General features: G+C 44.3%; 1 protein-coding gene across 1 annotated transcript in view; it reads left to right on the top strand.

Annotated features, from left to right (window-relative positions):
* The window catches only part of LOC137300371 (uncharacterized), a 142433-nt gene that overhangs the window by 90236 nt on the left and 33305 nt on the right, over positions 1 to 18892 (top strand). The window contains exon 10 of the mRNA XM_067969455.1: positions 13472 to 13537. Within this exon, the coding sequence (XP_067825556.1) occupies positions 13472 to 13537 (66 nt within the window). The remainder of the gene's footprint in view (positions 1 to 13471; positions 13538 to 18892) is intronic.

Below are 18892 nucleotides of genomic sequence, written 5' to 3'. Positions count from 1 at the left end.
TGTGTGACAGCACTCAACAACACGGTGTGTGACAGCACTCAACAACACGGTGTGTGACTGCACTCAACAACACATTGTGTGACTGCACTCAACAACAGAATGTGTGACTGCACTCAACAACAGAATGTGTGACAGCACTCAACAACACGATGTGTGACAGCACTCAACAACACGATGTGTGACAGCACTCAACAACACGATGTGTGACAGCACTCAACAACACAGTGTGTGACAGCACTCAACAACACAGTGTGTGACTGCACTCAACAACACAGTGTGTGACAGCACTCAACAACACAGTGTGTGACAGCACTCAACAACACGATGTGTGACAGCACTCAACAACACAGTGTGTGACTGCACTCAACAACACAGTGTGTGACTGCACTCAACAACACAGTGTGTGACAGCACTCAACAACAGAATGTGTGACAGCACTCAACAACACGATGTGTGACAGCACTCAACAACACAATGTGTGACAGCACTCAACAACACAATGTGTGACAGCACTCAACAACATAGAGTGTGACAGCACTCAACAACACGATGTGTGACAGCACTCAACAACACGATGTGTGACAGCACTCAACAACACGATGTGTGACAGCACTCAACAACAGTGTGTGACTGCACTCAACAACACGATGTGTGACTGCACTCAACAACAGAATGTGTGACAGCACTCAACAACATAGAGTGTGACTGCACTCAACAACACGATGTGTGACAGCACTCAACAACACAATGTGTGACAGCACTCAACAACATAGAGTGTGACAGCACTCAACAACACGATGTGTGACAGCACTCAACAACACGATGTGTGACAGCACTCAACAACACGATGTGTGACAGCACTCAACAACACAGTGTGTGACTGCACTCAACAACATGATGTGTGACTGCACTCAACAACAGAATGTGTGACAGCACTCAACAACATAGAGTGTGACTGCACTCAACAACACGATGTGTGACAGCACTCAACAACACGATGTGTGACAGCACTCAACAACACAGTGTGTGACTGCACTCAACAACACGATGTGTGACTGCACTCAACAACAGAATGTGTGACAGCACTCAACAACATAGAGTGTGACTGCACTCAACAACACGATGTGTGACAGCACTCAACAACACAATGTGTGACAGCACTCAACAACACGATGTGTGACAGCACTCAACAACACGATGTGTGACAGCACTCAACAACACGATGTGTGACAGCACTCAACAACACAGTGTGTGACAGCACTCAACAACACAGTGTGTGACTGCACTCAACAACACAGTGTGTGACAGCACTCAACAACAGAATGTGTGACAGCACTCAACAACATAGAGTGTGACTGCACTCAACAACACGATGTGTGACAGCACTCAACAACACAATGTGTGACAGCACTCAACAACACGATGTGTGACAGCACTCAACAACACGATGTGTGACAGCACTCAACAACACAGTGTGTGACAGCACTCAACAACACAGTGTGTGACTGCACTCAACAACACAGTGTGTGACAGCACTCAACAACAGAATGTGTGACAGCACTCAACAACACGATGTGTGACAGCACTCAACAACACAATGTGTGACAGCACTCAACAACACAATGTGTGACAGCACTCAACAACATAGAGTGTGACAGCACTCAACAACACGATGTGTGACAGCACTCAACAACACGATGTGTGACAGCACTCAACAACACGATGTGTGACAGCACTCAACAACACAGTGTGTGACTGCACTCAACAACACGATGTGTGACTGCATTCAACAACACGATGTGTGACAGCACTCAACAACACGATGTGTGACAGCACTCAACAACACAGTGTGTGACTGCACTCAACAACACGATGTGTGACTGCACTCAACAACACGATGTGTGACTGCACTCAACAACACGTTGTGTGACAGCACTCAACAACACAGTGTGTGACAGCACTCAACAACATAGAGTGTGACTGCACTCAAGAACACATTGGCCCCGATATTAGAGTGGAGGCGGGATGGCAGCGGGGGGGTGGGGGGGGGGGAGTGAATGGGCGCGTGGGTAACCCGCTCAATAAAAAATGTCCACTCCCCACACGATCGCGATTCAATTGGTGCCACTTAGCGTGGCTTCCGGGTTTGCCACCCAAAAGCTGCGCAACGGGCGGACTGCACTCTCGCATCACAGGCTGTCAGCTGAAGGAGCTCTATTTAAAGGGGCAGTCCACCAGTGGCTTTTCCTGGAGCAAACATCCACACACCACAATGAAGCAGCACAGGGGCAAGGCAGCTCCAAGACTCAATGATGCCTCACTCCACTACAGGATGGGGTGAGTAGGAGGAGGGATCTGTTTTACCCGGCGGTTGGGAGGAAGTGGCCTGCCTCTGCCACCAAGAAGGCCTGGCTCGAGGTCACGAGCAGCAGCAACATCTCCTGCACCTGGGTCCAGTGCAGGAAGCGCTTCAATGACCTAACTAGGTCAGCAAAAGTGAGTACTCTTACTGATTCTCCTACATTCCATCTTCCACATCACCACCGCCACCCCCCAACTCACTCTGCACTGCCAAGACTACTCTTTCACATCACTCCTCTCACCCGCTTAAGGCTCATCCTCAGCACTTCCTCACCTCCCCATTAGTCACCCCACATTACCATTCAACCCAATGCTCATACAATGTCATGGCTCTGTCTCATACTCACCCTCTGATGCATCTCTTTCACGGTCAGCCTCACCCAAACCAATGCATTAATCGGTTGGCCACTTCACCATCACTCACTCACACGTCTGTTGTTTTTCCCCTTCTAGGAGAAGAAAGCGCAAAATGCACGGGAGAAGGCGAGGAATGGAGGGGGGCTGCAACAAATCGTTGTCCTTACATAGGCGGAGCAGGAGGCGCTGGAGCTCAGCTAAACCCTCCAGTGCCTGTCCGTCGGGGATGCCGAGACTGGCAACCCACAAATGTCTGGTGACACAACTTTAGCATTCATCACACACAATATGAATTGATGTTAACATGCCTTGCCATCTTCAACACCTCAGTATGCTCATCGCAATATGACACATCTGTGTTGATGCTTAATATTGCCTTCTGTTCTCTTACAGGGCCATCAGCGACAGCTGTGACTGCAGAGGGCAATTCCTCAGAGGACCTGCCAGCCTCTGAGGGTGCACTGTCACATCTTAGCGAGCCATCCACCAGCACAGATACTCACACCTCGGTTGGTCCTACTCCTCAGTTGGGTTGGCACCTGGAGAGTTACCACACATGTGAGCACGAGCAGACACTGGTGGCAGGGGCAGCTGCGGAGAGTCCGCATCGGTGGGAGCACTCCTCTCCAGGCTCTGCTCAGCTGGATACAGATGCGGAACCCTGGGAGCCATCCTTTAAAAAGAGAATGATCGAGGGACAGCAGCACATTGGCGAGATACTAGAATAGGTGCCACGCGCACTCTCCACAATAGCGCAGAGAATGAAGGAGTCCAACTCTTGCATCAGTGGAATGGTGGAACAGGTACGGGAGGGAATCTCTGAGATAATATCACAGGGATGTGAGGGAATTTCTGAGATGGTGTCACAGGGACGTGAGAGAATCTCTGTGAGAGTGTCATAGGGATGTGACCAACTCTGAGATACTGTCACAGTTAAGTGCGGGAATGTCTGCGATGGAGAGAAGACAAGCTCCATTGAGCTTAAAGCACAGCTCATAAATGTGTCCATTCAGGCCCTGACAATGGCCGTTCGGACTCAGGCTGAACAACATTCTGCCGCCTTAAACAGGCAGACAGATACACTCACAACACTCAACAACTCACTGTGACAGCACTCAACAACGCAGAGTGTGACAGTGATCAACACAGTAGAGTGTGACTGCAGTCAACAATGCAGAGCGTGACAGCACTCAAAAGTACAGAGTGTGACAGTACTTATTAGCGGATTTTCCCCGTTACTGACGCAACTATGGGTTGTTAATCCTTCAACAATAACTTCTGCTTGATTCCAGCCCGAGCGGTTATAAAATAGCAAGCTTTTACCAGATTGACTCACAACAGTATTACAACTGTCTACAGATTATATTAAATGACAAACAATCAATGCAACCTGATCTGTCCTTGAATTCAGGGTGATCAGAGCTGACCTTCACGGACTGCATGTGGCAATGGACTTCTGACCATCCCCTCTGAGAGCGCTAACATTTGGGAGGAAGCATGCCCTATCTTTATACTATTCTGTTGCGTTCTTCACATATGCAGCTCTGCCCTTATCTCCTGTTTGTTAACCATTCCACTTTGCTGACTCTGTCAAAAAACACCAAGGATAGTTTATACTATGTTAGCGTAGCTACCTTATCCCTTATCTCTGCTGCCTAAACAGTTGATTCCACATCAGCCTTGAACATGGTTCCTGCGATATCTATTGTTTACGTAGTCTTTCACCATTATCCGGTCTTAGTATATAATTTCTTTAGTGATCATATTTCTTCTTTTGGTGTAAACCACCTTCTGACGTTATAGCATCTCAAAAGAGGCCAGCTCTTGACCTTTGGGTGTTCATAGTTCTGAAGTATCAGCATTCTCTGCATTTTACAAACGGTCTTTGTTCACTCACACCGGGGGAAAAATTGGATAGGGCCTGTTTTTGGGTGGGGGTAGTACTATTCGCTATTACCCCGTGCCCATTGGCCCCTGCGCAGGCAGGAGGAGATTTTCATCAGGCCTGAGGACTTACCTGCAATCTGCATTGGAAATCAGTGTTGAACGAGGATTCCATGCAATTCTCACTTTCCACCAGCAGGGAGAGCTCCAGTCTCTCAAAGGCAGGCTGTCTGTTAGAAATCTCTTAAAGGTAGCTGGTACCTGTTATTTTCTGAACGTTACAGTTTGCTGTCTGCACGCAGTCTGAACGGACATCAGACATCGCGCACATAAAACACAAATGCAGGTCCCGACCCTACGTTTACACACTGATGAGTTATGTTAAAACATTGAATAAAGGTGGCACACTTCTAAATCCTACATCCTCTAATCTGCGCGCCAGACCCCACCAATCTGCAGATCTGAGTTGGTATCAGGCCTGCGAGAGTGCGTGCGCCAAGGTTCTCTGCCGATGCTACTAGAGACCTTGGTGCAAGAGGTGGACAGAAGGAGGGGCATCCTATACCCGCAGTGGGAGGGTGGGGTGGGGGGGCAAGAGGCTCTCCAGACATATAGCCAAAACGCAGTGGGTGGCAGCGGGGGATGAAGTCAATGCCAGGCGCGCAGCATCGTGAACATGGATGCAGTGCAGGAAGAAGTTCAATGCTTTGACATGAGTGGTCAAGGTGAGTGAGATCAACTGTCAAGTGGCATCTCCTACCAACTGCACCACGCACTACACCCCCCATCACCCACATACCAACAAACTCTTTCCACCAGCACTCAACTCTTCCAACCAGATGCTTCCTCTCCCCTTACACATTACCACTGTTTCAAGCCGCCCACCCACACACACTGGCAGCTATTCAACCATGACAGGCACATCATCCAGACACACATCCCGCTTTCTTGCAGGAGAAGTTGGCGAAAATCAGGAGGTAGGAAGTGGCAGTGGCATTTAGCCCCTCGAGCCTGTTCCACCATTCAATGAGATCATGGTGGACCTGTGACCTAACTCCATATATCCTCCTTAGCCCCATATTCCTTAATACCCTTGGTTCACAGAAATCTATCAATCTCAGATTTAACATTCACAAGTGAGCTAGCATCAACTGCTGTCTGGAGAAGAGCGTTCCAAACGTTTCCCACCCTTTGCGTGTAGAAGCATTCCCTAACTTCTCACCTGCACGTCCTGGCTCTATGTCCCCTAATCCTAGTATTCAAATCTAGGAGACCTCCAAAAACAGTTACAAATGTCACAGCAGCCAGAAGCAATAATCCAGCCACAAACCTGTAAATCCTGCATGGCCCCTTTAAATAGCACTGGTGGGGGTCCTCCAGGCACTCTAAGACACGATTGGATGGTCAGGGTTAAGACTGTGTGTTGAATTGAGCGTTAAGTCCCAAAATGGTGTCTATCACTTTAAATCAGCGTTGCACAATGATTGAAGCCATTTTCTCCCTATTTTACATGATTCTAGCCTTCGTTATTTGCGCCTGCACTAACTCCTATACCAAGATGGCGTGCGAGCGCTTCCAAGACGCCATCTTGGATGTCAGAGAGGATGTGTAGCGCTGAAACAACGGGCACTACACGGCCCAATTTAGCACCCACCAAGACACAACTTTACCCACCTCCTTTTAACATCCGCCCTCTTGCTAAGATGCTTGGGAGCTTTATGCGAGCTATGCAAGTTGGGATATTTGATCATGCTTGTTTCAAACCATAATCTTACAGCACCCAACAACAAAGTGTGTGACATCATTCAACAATAGTGTGTGGCATCCCTCAACAACACAGTGTGTGACATCCCTCAACAACACAGTGTGTGACATCCCTCAACAACACAGTGTGTGACATCCCTCAACAACAGTGTGTGACATCACTCAACAACGCAGTGTGTGACATCATTCAACAACGCAGTGTGTGACATCATTCCACAACAAGGTGTGTGACATCACTCCACTAAAAAACTGTGTGATATCATTCAACAACATGGTATATGTTATCACTCAACAACAGTGTGTGACATCACTCAACAACGCAGTGTGTGACATCACTCAACAATGCAGTGTGTGCCATCACTCCACAACAAGGTGTGTGACATCACTCCACAACACACTGTGTGACATCATTCAACAACACGGTATGTGTTATCACTCAACAACATGGTGTGTGACATCACTCCACAACAGTGTTTGACATCACTCAACAACATGATAGTGTGCTTCCCACCATCTTGGTAAAGGTTAGTTCTTTGGCAGCTGGAGTATATGTCAGGAATATGCCTCTTGCACATCCCTGATTTTTTCGCTCCACCACTGGCAGCCAAGCCTTTGTCTGCCTACGCCCCAAGCTCTGGAATTCCCTCCCTCAACCTCTCCGCCTCGCTACCTCTCTGTCCTCTTTAAAGATGCTCCTTAAAATCTACCTCATTGGTCACCTGTCCAACTTCCTCCCTATGTGGCTCGGTGTCAAATTTTGTCTGATTACGTTCCTGTGAAGCACCTTGGGACATTTTACTACGTTAAAGGCGCTATATAAATGCAAGTTGTTGTTACTTTATTGAAATTAGGGTGCTGCACTTCTTGCAATACCTAATTCCAATATTGGAATGCCCCAGAACTTTAATCACCACGTACTGAACTTGCACAGCAGGGCTTGGCACTAACAACAACAACAACAGTAATCATTCTCGTATGAACTGGATATCGTATCTTTCATGCACTCACGTGAGCTTCTATAATCTTTCCAAAGGTGGACTGAAATACTTGGTGAGGCGAGGCCAGATACAACTCATTGAGCTGCTTTACTTCACAGGCAGCAAGTGAATATGCAGAGTAACAATCAAAGCAAATTCCACTTACTTCAGTCAGTCTCACTTCTCTCATCCCAAAAAATGGGAACCAGTAATAAACCACACATCCTGACCCTTTCATGAGTTGACTTGTTTTTGGCTTTGCCTTTCTTTCTGGACAACTTGAAATTGCAGAAACTGACCTCCTACGATTTGGCTTCTGGATCTGACCCCCAGGCCTACACCTTGCAGTCTTTGGTGTCCCTTTGTCCCTTTTTCTCTGTTCCCAGCCAGAGGGGAGGGCCATAATGCTGACTTCCTCCACACTGGTGATTTGCCAGTGGGTCTGTCAATAAAAATCAACTATCTCTCCTTCCCCTTTGGAAGGAAGAGCATCTTGTGCTTTCTTCAAAATCAATGGGGATCACGCTGGCTTATGGGCCTGGGATGAGACATTTCACAAACTTGACCATCTGGCTTTAATACATATCTTCAATGCCAGCAGACTGTGGCCCTTTCCTTTTTGTGAATTTACTTTCTTTTAAAAACGCTTAAATATAACTCAATTCAAAAATCTTTTCTGTGAAAAGAAATGATCAAAAATCCTGAAATATGACTGTAATATTAGTAAACAGACACTTAACGTGTTCATATGAGGTTCCATTGTATGCTATTTTAATCCCGGCATTATTTTGTTTATTTTAAATTGGTTTATGCCTCCACCAAAACAGCGGGCGGAGGAATATTATATGAGTGCATCAAGTGTTCATCTGCTAATATTGACAGCAGTAATTTCTGGGCTCATATTGCAGAGAACAATAAACATTAAAGTGAGAGCTGACTGCAGCAGAAACATGTGCATTTTTTGTAAGATTATAAAACTTGTTTATGTAGGTAGGTGGCAAAGAGCAGGAAACAGGAAATATATCCACAATGAAAAAATGTCAATCTGCAAAGATACATAAGAAAAAGTATTCAAGTGTGCTTCGCTACTCATTGAAAGTATCCACAAGGCCGAGCATATACAGACCACAATATATTAACTGTAATTGAAGAAAATTTTGATGACCTTGTACAGATTATAGGTGAGGCATTATTTGCAACCTTGAATAATATTTCCTCATTGTCTAAACTGTTACAAAAAAGGCAAAGTGTGTAAACTGATGACAAAATCTATTCTTATTCATAAATTGACTTCCTCCTGCAGCTGATTTTTTTCCTATTTATAAATAATGAAGGTGGAGAGGACCTTGTTAAGGACTGTACTAACTAATCAATAACTGTAAGCAGTTCACTAACTTCTTAGTAAAGCCTCATATAGGCTTGTTAAGGTTTTTTTACATCAAAACAGTTGGTACTTTCTTCAATGTAGAAATAATTCGAAGAGGGTGATATTCTACTCTAAATTAGAGCCGATAGTTTATGAACAGAGATAAAGCTGTCTAAGTCTGAACTGAATGCTAAACCACTAAAAATTAGTGCCCAGGTACTATTTCCTCTGGTGTTGAAATCAGGAAGCACTTTTTCACACAAAGGGTAGTTGAAATCTAGAACTTTCTCCCCCAAAAGGCGGTGGATGCTGGGTCAATTGAAATTTTCAAGACTGGGATCAATAGATCTTTGTTAGGTTAAGGGTATCAAGAAATATGGAGCAAAGGCAGGTAAATGGAGTTGAGGTACAGATCATCCATGATCTGATAAAATGGCAGAACAGGCTTGAGGGGCTGAATAGCCTGCTCCCATTCCTATGTTGAGCACTCTGAAGACCAGGGAACGCAGATGCCCAACTTAATCATGTTTTCAACCTCACTCATACTCTGAAGTATGTCAATCACGGCATTTGTGGTAAAAGCAGACGTGCCTGGATGCAGCTACCGCTCCATGAGATACCATCGTAATAACTTAGCAGGCCAACTATACACTCACAGCGCAGAAAAGCATATACGGAGCAAATTTCTGTAGGCAGTACAGCAAATCACTTGGTCAGATATTTAAATCATCATTGTTTACTTCAGCAACACATTGTGCAAAGACACTTACTCGCATAAAGTCATTCACTTTAGCAAGTAACCAGCTGATGGCGCCTCAATTATGCACTTGTAATTCAATCATTTCAGATGAGTCTTTAGCTTTACTTAAATCAGGCTCAGGTTGTGAAAAAAGGATGTCAACCAGTTATGCTGCTGGGTCTAAAATGATCTGCAGCCAAGGTCAGCAAGAGCAATTGGTGCTGTGAACTACCAGCACTTTCAGGAGCCCATGGGAGACTTTGCTGGAATCAGCCACTGTTCAGGAAACTGCTGCATTCATGATGTGACCAAAGCTTTCTACTGGAAGGCAATAGGTCAGTGTTGATGTCCAGAAACAAAGACAGAGAGGCTTTTATTAACTGCCCAACATCTCCACAGTACAAGATATTATTGACTGCACTCACGTTTCTGTTTGTGTGTCCCCTCATAATCCACCATCCATAATTTGACAGGGCTTCTATTCCTTCATTGTGTGGATGGCTATGACCAGCAGTTCAAAATCAAGGCATGCCACCCAGGGAGGACACCTCATTCAGAAAAATATACTCTGTTGCGAGTAGTTTGGAGCAGCCGACCTTCAAAAGGGCATTTTCCTCCTTTAGAGATAATAATTAAAGTTCACTCTTTTCAGTTTGTGACGCTTATCCATCAAACTGGTGGGGCTCCTCTAAGGTTCCTCTGGTCGGATTGTGTTTCACGGTTTTGATAATGTTGCCTACCAGAATGGGTATTGGTGTATACCTGAACAAATGCTCATCCAGAACACTTCCCAGGCAGTTAGCAAACTATCTCATTAACCTTCCTTCCAAGCAGCTTACAATATCATTGTGTAGTGAGGAAATCAGAATCTTCAAGCATTGGCTGCTGACACTGCAAGTCCTGGTTTACTGACCTTTCTTGACAGGATTCATGAAAATCAGAATGAACTTTTTGAGACCAGAGGGCAGCCCAGTAATCAAGTTAAAGACCCTATGCTGTCTAGATATTCAAATATAGCTTGGTGCGTTTTTTCTAATTGAAAGGTCACACTGAGGATTAAGTGGATACCATACTGACATTCAATGCTGACTCTGAAACTCAAAGGTCATGGAAAGAAGCTAGGAAGGGTAATAAGGTAATCTAGAAATGCTGCAGTCGTTGCTCTAGGTGCTTGCATGCATTTAGCTTACATTAATACAGACACTGTAATCAGAACCCATACTTAGTCCTATACTGACACAGAAATAATTGTACAAGGATGTCCTAATGACATTTCTGTTCCCTTATAAAGGGTTTGATCAAATGTGCATAGTGCATGCCTTATAATACAGAAAAGGTAATGCAGCACCACTACAGTTTCAACCAATAGACCCTGCCAATATGGGCCTGAAATTGCTGGGAAATCGTGCCATAATAATGATGCATTATTAATTCGTAACACTCCAGCAATTTGCGGAATAACTGAGATACACCATGAGTTCCAATTGTCTGCAAATTGCTGGACCATTTGTGCTGCTCCACCGTTAGCCTCACCAAAGCCGATAAAAGCCCCTTCTCGCCACTCAGCTCTCCATTGTCGTTAATGGTGATAGCCAGATTGTTGGATTTACGCCATTATTTGTGTCACAGCCAGTTAGACTGGAAAATAATGGCGTGAGTGACCTGGTAATGATGTGATTTATGGCCAACACATGACTCTCAGCCTGGGAGGCCAACAATGAAACCATTAAAGCTGTAGGCCTCGCCCCAAGAGTCTGGAATTGTTCCAGAAGTATTTTTTTTCCTAAATCGCTCAGGTTTGGCAGTTTATTCTTGCCAGCTTTGCCATCCAGAATACTATTCGTGTCAGAAGGCAATTATTTTCAGGGCCCCCACCTATTTCTACATTTAAGGAAAGCGAAAGCATTGTAATGGTCTATCAACTGGGCATTCGCCTGTTCCTGAGTATTATGGACGACCTGGAAGAGGAGCAGAGAGTGCAGGTACATCACTTGAGGCACCATAGCCGGAGACTGAACTTTTCTATGGCACTGGTTCCTTCCAGTCAGGCACTAGAGACCTCTGTAACATTAGCCAAGGAGCTGTAAGGACCCACATTCAACAGGCAACAGATGCTATCTTCTGCAGGGCATCCGACTTCATTAAATACAACATTTCCCCTGTGCAACAAAGAGACAGGTCCATCAATTTCCACTAGAGTGTTGACTGCTCCTGGGTGCAGGGGGGCTATCAGTGGGACCCATGTGCTGCTGAAGGCTTCACTTGAGGAACCTGTCACTTTTATCAACAAGAAGGTTATCACTTACTAAATGTACTGATTGTCTGCAGTGCCCTACTGAGGATTCTGCATGTAAACTCAGAGCATCGGGAAGTGTTCCCAATAGGGATGTGCAGACACTAGAGATTACTTTTTATAGCCTTTTAAAAAGTTTTTTTTAAACTGTAATTAACTTTTTCGAGGTGATTTAAGTTGATTTCAGAAGTAGCAGCTCGCTTACCTCCCAGTGCCATTCCTCAATCTGTTATGGCATCTCTTCAGCTTTTTATAGTGCCATGTGGTTGGTCTACGAGATAAGCCATAGTGACCATAGTTCATGAGCACTGATACCATATGCACTGGTATGTAAAAGTGTGTGACTCCCAATGGAGGTAAGCACACTAGGAACACACTCTGAGCAGGCAGCATAGATTCACTCATGGGCACACGTATATAGGCACCACTATACAGAGGAAAGATAAATAAAAATACATCAATTCAGTATGAGCTACATTCAATCTATATTAAATAGCTTACATCTGCGTGTACTTCCTGTCTACAAACCTTACTTTCAGTTGTCATGTTTTGTTGCACTTTTGTGTAACCTTTTTCCATTATAAATGGCTATTTCCATATTTATAATGAAACTGCCCAAGTAAACCTATCATGCTGTAAATTGAATCATAGAATCATAGAAAGTTTACAGCTCAGAAGGAGGCCATTCAGCCTATTGAGTCCATGCCAGCTCTCTGCAAGAGCAATGCAGCTAGTCCCACTTACAATTACACCCTCGTGCCAATGCTCACCAGTAGTGCCTCAGTTTTGCACCTCCCAACTCCTCAGCCTGTACTTTAGAGAAATAACTTATTAAAAATCTTACATCTGTGCATCTTGGTCCAATTATCCTCTGCCTTTAACCCCATTTCACCTGAAAATTTTACTTGGTCTTAACTTCCCCCTATGCAACGTCACAGGAGATCAGCTAGAGATTTCATTGAAAGGTAAATTAAATCTGTAATGGCAAGAAGAAATGTGCAGCGCCTAAGAAACAGGACAAGGCATTAGGGTAAGATTTTACAGGAAGTTCATATTGGGAATTTGGGCACTGACTTTTCCATTTGGACGAAAAATCTTGCAGGGAACGCTGATCTCCATGCCCAAATTATTGACAATGCGAAGCAGTGCAATAGCAGTGCACATTTGTAAAATCTGTCCTATATTTCTTCTGATGCAAATGGCGAAAATAAACAGTCATTTGAAGCAGTGACAGGTCTCCCTGAAAAGCAGCTGTGGCGCCCTCCCGCACCTTGCTGCCAACCTACTGTGCGCTGTCACCTAATTGTTCATCATCTTCTCCCTCCTCCTGTTGCTCCTGATTTCTCTTTCTTCCTGTTGCCCCTTATAATCATCCAAAACCAGACTATGTTGTGCAACATGCAGCAAGCCAACAATTTATGAACCTTCAGGGGGAATCTGATAAACTCCCCCCCTACCACCCCAAGCAATTTGAACACCAGAAATGTTCAGAAGCAATAGATTCACCACTGAAAGAATATCGTTAGCTTCACTCCCATTTGAAGAAAACATACTGATTGTCAGAATCGTGCAAAACCCTGACTGACAGTATAGTTTGTATGTGACATTTTAACTAGTATATAACACAGATTGGAGGACAAAATCATTGAAAACCAGATTTGTAATGTTCAAAATAACTAAAATATGTTTGTTTTTTTCTTTCCTTAACTTAATTCTCCATTGAAACCTAGGTCTCCAAATGAATCCACCCCAGAATCCATCATGGAATCCATTTGTTGGGACACAAGGGACAATGGGTAAGTAGACTTGGCCATGAGTAAATCTGGTCATCTTGATCAGATTTTGAATGTTACAAGTTAATATAGTAAAACTATAGATATTGAGGTCAAAACTCAATGGTGTCGCATTAGGGTTAGGGTTAACCTAAGGTGTAAGCAGTCCAAATTCCACAGGTGACCAGGACAAGAATCAGATTGTGCTCTGAATCAGGAATCTTGTGACATATGGTGTAAAGTAAAGGAGTGGAAGTATGGACAATAAACCTGGTAATACCCAACAGTATGTGTATCAACAGAATAAGCTACTCAATTGAATAGGCTTCCCTGGGAGATACACCTCGTAGAGTTTCCATTTCCAGAGACTCTTCTCAGAGTAAGTTGTTCTCGGTGGAAGGCCTGCCTTGACACAGGTAGGTGTAACACTCACACTGTTCAAGACATAATGATGTTACTGTTCATTGAAATATGCCTACATTTAAACAGTTTCCACCCACATAATAAAAGCACTTATTGACATGAGATTATAGATAATTAAACGTAGTATCTTGCTCATACGACCCATTTTCTCTCTTCACAGGTGAAGAGGAGACCAGCATTAACAAGGTCAATTCCTGAGAACACCACATGAATTCACCACATGAATTCCCATTCACAACTTCCAATATCAGTACAGACACTTCCAGCTCCTGACAGTTAATGATGCAGAGCAGGACTCACCAGGTGAAGCATTATTGAGCAATGGAAGTGACAGAGGAGGCTTAGAAATGCCAAGGAGATTCTAGGCCTAAGCCCAGCCTTTGTGTATCCTCTCCTCTGTCGCCTGGTGATGCAAGCCTCAATGAGACTACCTTCGAAAGGGCTATACGACAGTGCATAGATTAATTGGATGCAGATTTGGAAGTGGAGCCTGATTTAGTTGAGCAAAGGCATAAGACATAGTAGCCCCTGTCTACAGTGCATGTGGATGATGATCTCAGGGGTCCTCCCATGAAGAGAAAGGAGCTGGCAGATCATCAAACATACATTTTATAAATCCATTAAGATCAAGAGGATAACTAAGGAAACAGTAGGGCCTATTGGCGACCAAGAAGGAAACCTATGTGTGGAGGCGGAAGATGTGGCATGGTTCTTAATGAATGCTTTGCATCTGACTTCACAAAAGTGAGGGATGATGCAGACATTGTAGTTAAGGAGGAGGAGTGTGAAATATTGGATGAGATCAACATAGTGAGAGAGGAAGTATTAAGGGGATTAGGATCATTGAAAGTAGATAAATCACCAGGCCCGGATGAAATGTATCCCAGGCTGTTAAATGAAGCAAGGGAGGAAATAGGGGAGGTTCTGACCATCATTTTCCAATCCTCACTGGATACAGGCATGTAGAACTGCTAACGTTGTACCGTTGTTTAAAAAGGGAGCGAGGGATAGACCGAGTAATTACAGGCCAATCAGTCTAACCTCGGTGGTGGGCAAATTATTGGAATCAATTCTAAGGGACTGGATAAACTGTCACTTAGAAAAGCACAAAGTAATCAAGGACAGTCAGCACGGATTTGTTAAAGGAAGGTTGTGACTGACTAACTTGATTGAATTTTTTGAGGAGGTAACAAGGAGGGTCGATGAGGGTAGAGTGTTTGATGTAGTCTATATGGATTTTAGCAAGGCTTTGACAAGGACCCACATGGCAGACTGGTCAAAAAAGTACAAGCCCATGGGATCCAAGGGAAAGTGGCAAGTTGGATCCAAAATTGGCTCAGTAGCAGGAAGCAAAGGGTAATGGTTGACAGGTGTTTTTGTGACAGGAAGGCTGTTTCCAGTGGGGTTCAGCACTAGGTCCCTGGCTTTTTGTGGTATGTATTAATGATTTGGACTTAAATGGGGGCATGATTAAGAAGTTTGTAGATGATAAAAAAATTGGCCGTGTGGTTGATAGTGAGGAGGAAAGCTGGTCAGATAGGCAGAAAAGTGGCAAATGGAGAAGTGTGAGGGAATGCATTTGAGGAGGGCAAACAAGGCAAGGAAATACACAATAAATGGGAGGATGCTGAGAGGTGTAGAGGAAGTGAGGGACCTTGGAGTGCATGTCCACAGATCTCTGAAGATAGCAGGACAGGTAGATAAGGTGGTTAAGAAGGCATATGGAATATTTTCCTTTATTAGCCAAGGCATATAATATAAGAGCAGGGGGGTTATGCTAGAACTGTATAAAACACTAGTTAGGCCACAGCTTGAGGACTACAAACAGTTCTGGTCGCCACATTATAGGAAGGATGTAATTGCACTAGAGAGGGTACACACGAGATGTACGAGGATGTTGCCAGGACTGGAGAATTTTAGCTATGAGGAAAGATTGGATAGGCTGGGGTTGTTTTCTTTGAAACAGAGGAGACTGAGGAGAGATTTAATTGAGGTGTACAAAATTATGAGGGGCCTAGATAGAATGGATAGGGAGGACCTATTTCCCTTAGCAGAGAGGTCAATAACCGGGGGCATAGATTTAAAGTAATTGGTAGAAGGATTAGAGGGGAGCTGAGGAAATTTTTTTCACCCAGAGGATGGTGGGGGTCTGGAACTCACTGCCTCATTTAAAAAGTACCTGGCTATGCACCTGAAGTGCCGTAACCTACAAGTGACAAAACCAAGTAATGTTTTTGTAAATAGTTGTAACAAATCATTGGAATATTTGATGTAAAGACTGTTTGGCATTTGGCTCTCCTGTATTACAATGGGGAACAGGCAATGTTCTGATGCTGAAGCTCAAGATTAAATGAAATGGTTAGCTGTGAGGAGCAAGGATTTTACTTGGACCATAGAGAGATTGGAGAAAGGAGGCAGATCTTTGATGGACTGAGACTTCCAATTAATATTGCTCTATTTATCTGTGAAAGCATGTCAAATGAGTCTGTCTCTCAGATGTCTAGCAGCAGTTGCCACTGTATCTGTTTCCTGTTCTTCATGGGCCAAATCTTCAGAATCAGCAGGATCACCATCAGGCTCTCTGGTATCATCTGGACCATCAACCATCAGTCCTTTCCTGCAAGCGGTACATCTAGCTCCATGCACTCAGACAACTGGCAAGGGTAGACATTACAAAAGCTGATGCTGTAAGTAGCACAGTGATCCACCAACACGAGTGGAAGGTCTGCACCAGTGTAGAATATATTCTGGACTTTGTGTTATCCCTCAATAGACATTTTTATGTTGCTAGACAATCGCCACATCCCAGGTTTTTGCTCATGCACTGCTGGCAAGTGGGGCGGTTGATGTACCAGATGGACTTGTCTATTGGATGGTTTTCTTTTTGTTGTCATTAATGTTTTTGTGCATTTGCACTTATCAGCTGTAATCTGAAATTTCTATTACTGAAGCCTGCACAGTTAGTAGCTTAGTTTCAACATAAAGGAACAATGCGCCAGATTTTGCTGTAGCAGGGCATCTAATGGCATCTGCCATTAGTTAGACCTGCCCATGCAGCACGTTTAGGTTTTAAAATTTTTTGTGTGGCAAGTTGCTGAAAGTGCGAGCTGATAATGTCGCAGTGAGGGAAACAGGGCATCAGGGACCTGAATGAACAGGGCAAGCAACTATGCATCTCCTTAGCCAATGAGATTGAAGGATTTTGAAATAAACAGCGCAAGGACTGAGAAGGAAGTGTAAATTAGAGTGGGAGAATTCAATGTCAAATCAGGTACAGAAAGAGAAATAAGGAGGAAAAGAAAGATTGGATTAAGAGAGAGAGAAAAAAGAGACAGAAAGGAAAAGTAAAAGAAAAAATTTAAAATTTAAAACTTTACGTTTTTTAAATCACCAACAATAATTAAAACTGAAGGAATGAGACTCCACACTTGGAATAGTTAACTTTCAGTGCCAGAGAGGCTGATTGACAGTAATTACCACTTGCCATGTCGTTAAAAGGGTACTTAGACTTGAAATGACTTGACTTACCTTTCTGTGGTGAGTTTATTTCGTATCAACCACACAAATACAGCAACTTCATGACATTCAATGCATGTCAATGGTGAGGCAGACAGCGAGATGCTGTTTTCGCGAAGCTAACAGCGGAGCGACGCATCTCGGACAGCAACTTTTGGATTTTTGAGTTTAACCGCACATCTGCCCCTCACCTGAAGTTACTGTACCATTTGTGCATAAATAACGGTGAACGCCATTATCCTGACCATTATTTTGAGAGCAAAATCTGGCCCAATGAGATCCAGACAGTGCTCCATCTGATCATGCTATATTTAGGACACCTGGCTTTCCTGTCGGCAGTTCCTTCCCACTTTTGTTTAGGTCAAGAAACCTTGATCCCTTGTTTTTATATCCTCCTCATGAAGTATATTTCAAAAAACCTTTTTCACTGGAGTGTTATATTGACCCTCTGCCGATCCCAGCAGCTTTTTGTTTTATATGGTTCTAAATTATGAAAATAATCTGACAAATACTCAAATATATTCCAGGCGTTTAGGTTTCTGCTATGTGACTTCAGTGGATTCCATTTGCTGATTTTCATTAAAAAATTCCATTTTCAAAGGTTAAGTGACTTTTATCTAGTCATTAAGACAATGCATTCCACTAATGCATTCCACATGCAGCAAGACCTGGACAACATCCAGGCTTGGGCTGATAAGTGGCAAGTATCATTCGCGCCAGACAAGTGCCAGGCAATGACCATCTCCAACAAGAGACAGTCTAACCACCTCCCCTTGACATTCAACGGCATTACCTTCGCCGAATCCCCCACTATCAACATCCTGGGGGTCACCATTGACCAGAAACTTAATTAGATCAGCCACATAAATACTGTGGCTACAAGAGCAGGTCAGAGGCTGAGTATGCTGCAGCGAGTGACTCACCTCCTGACTCCCCAAAGCCTTTCCACCATCTACAAGGCGCAAGTCAGGACTGTGATGGAATACTCTCCACTTGCCTGGATGAGTGCAGCTCCAACTACATTCAAGAAGCTCGACACCATCCAGGACAAAGCAGCCCGCTTGATTGGCACACCATCCACCACCCTAAACATTCACTGCCTCCACCACTGGCGCACAGTGGCTGCAGTGTGCACCATCTACGAGATGTACTGCAACAACTCGCCAAGGATTCTTCGACAGCACCTCCCAAACCCACGATCTCTACCACCTAGGAGGACAAGGGCAGCAGGCACATGGGAACATCACCATCTGCACGTTCCCCTCCAAGTCACACACCATCCTGACTTGGAAATATATCGCCGTTCCTTCATCGTCGCTGGGTCAAAATCCTGGAACTCCCTTCCTAACAGCACTGTGGGAGAACCTTCACCACACGGACTGCAGCGGTTCAAGAAGACGGCTCGCCACCACCTTCTCAAGGGCAATTAGGGATGGGCAA

Source organism: Heptranchias perlo, chromosome 31 (assembly GCF_035084215.1).
Source record: "Heptranchias perlo isolate sHepPer1 chromosome 31, sHepPer1.hap1, whole genome shotgun sequence".
NCBI lineage: Eukaryota > Metazoa > Chordata > Chondrichthyes > Hexanchiformes > Hexanchidae > Heptranchias > Heptranchias perlo.
This window is presented reverse-complemented; position numbering and strand designations above follow the sequence as displayed.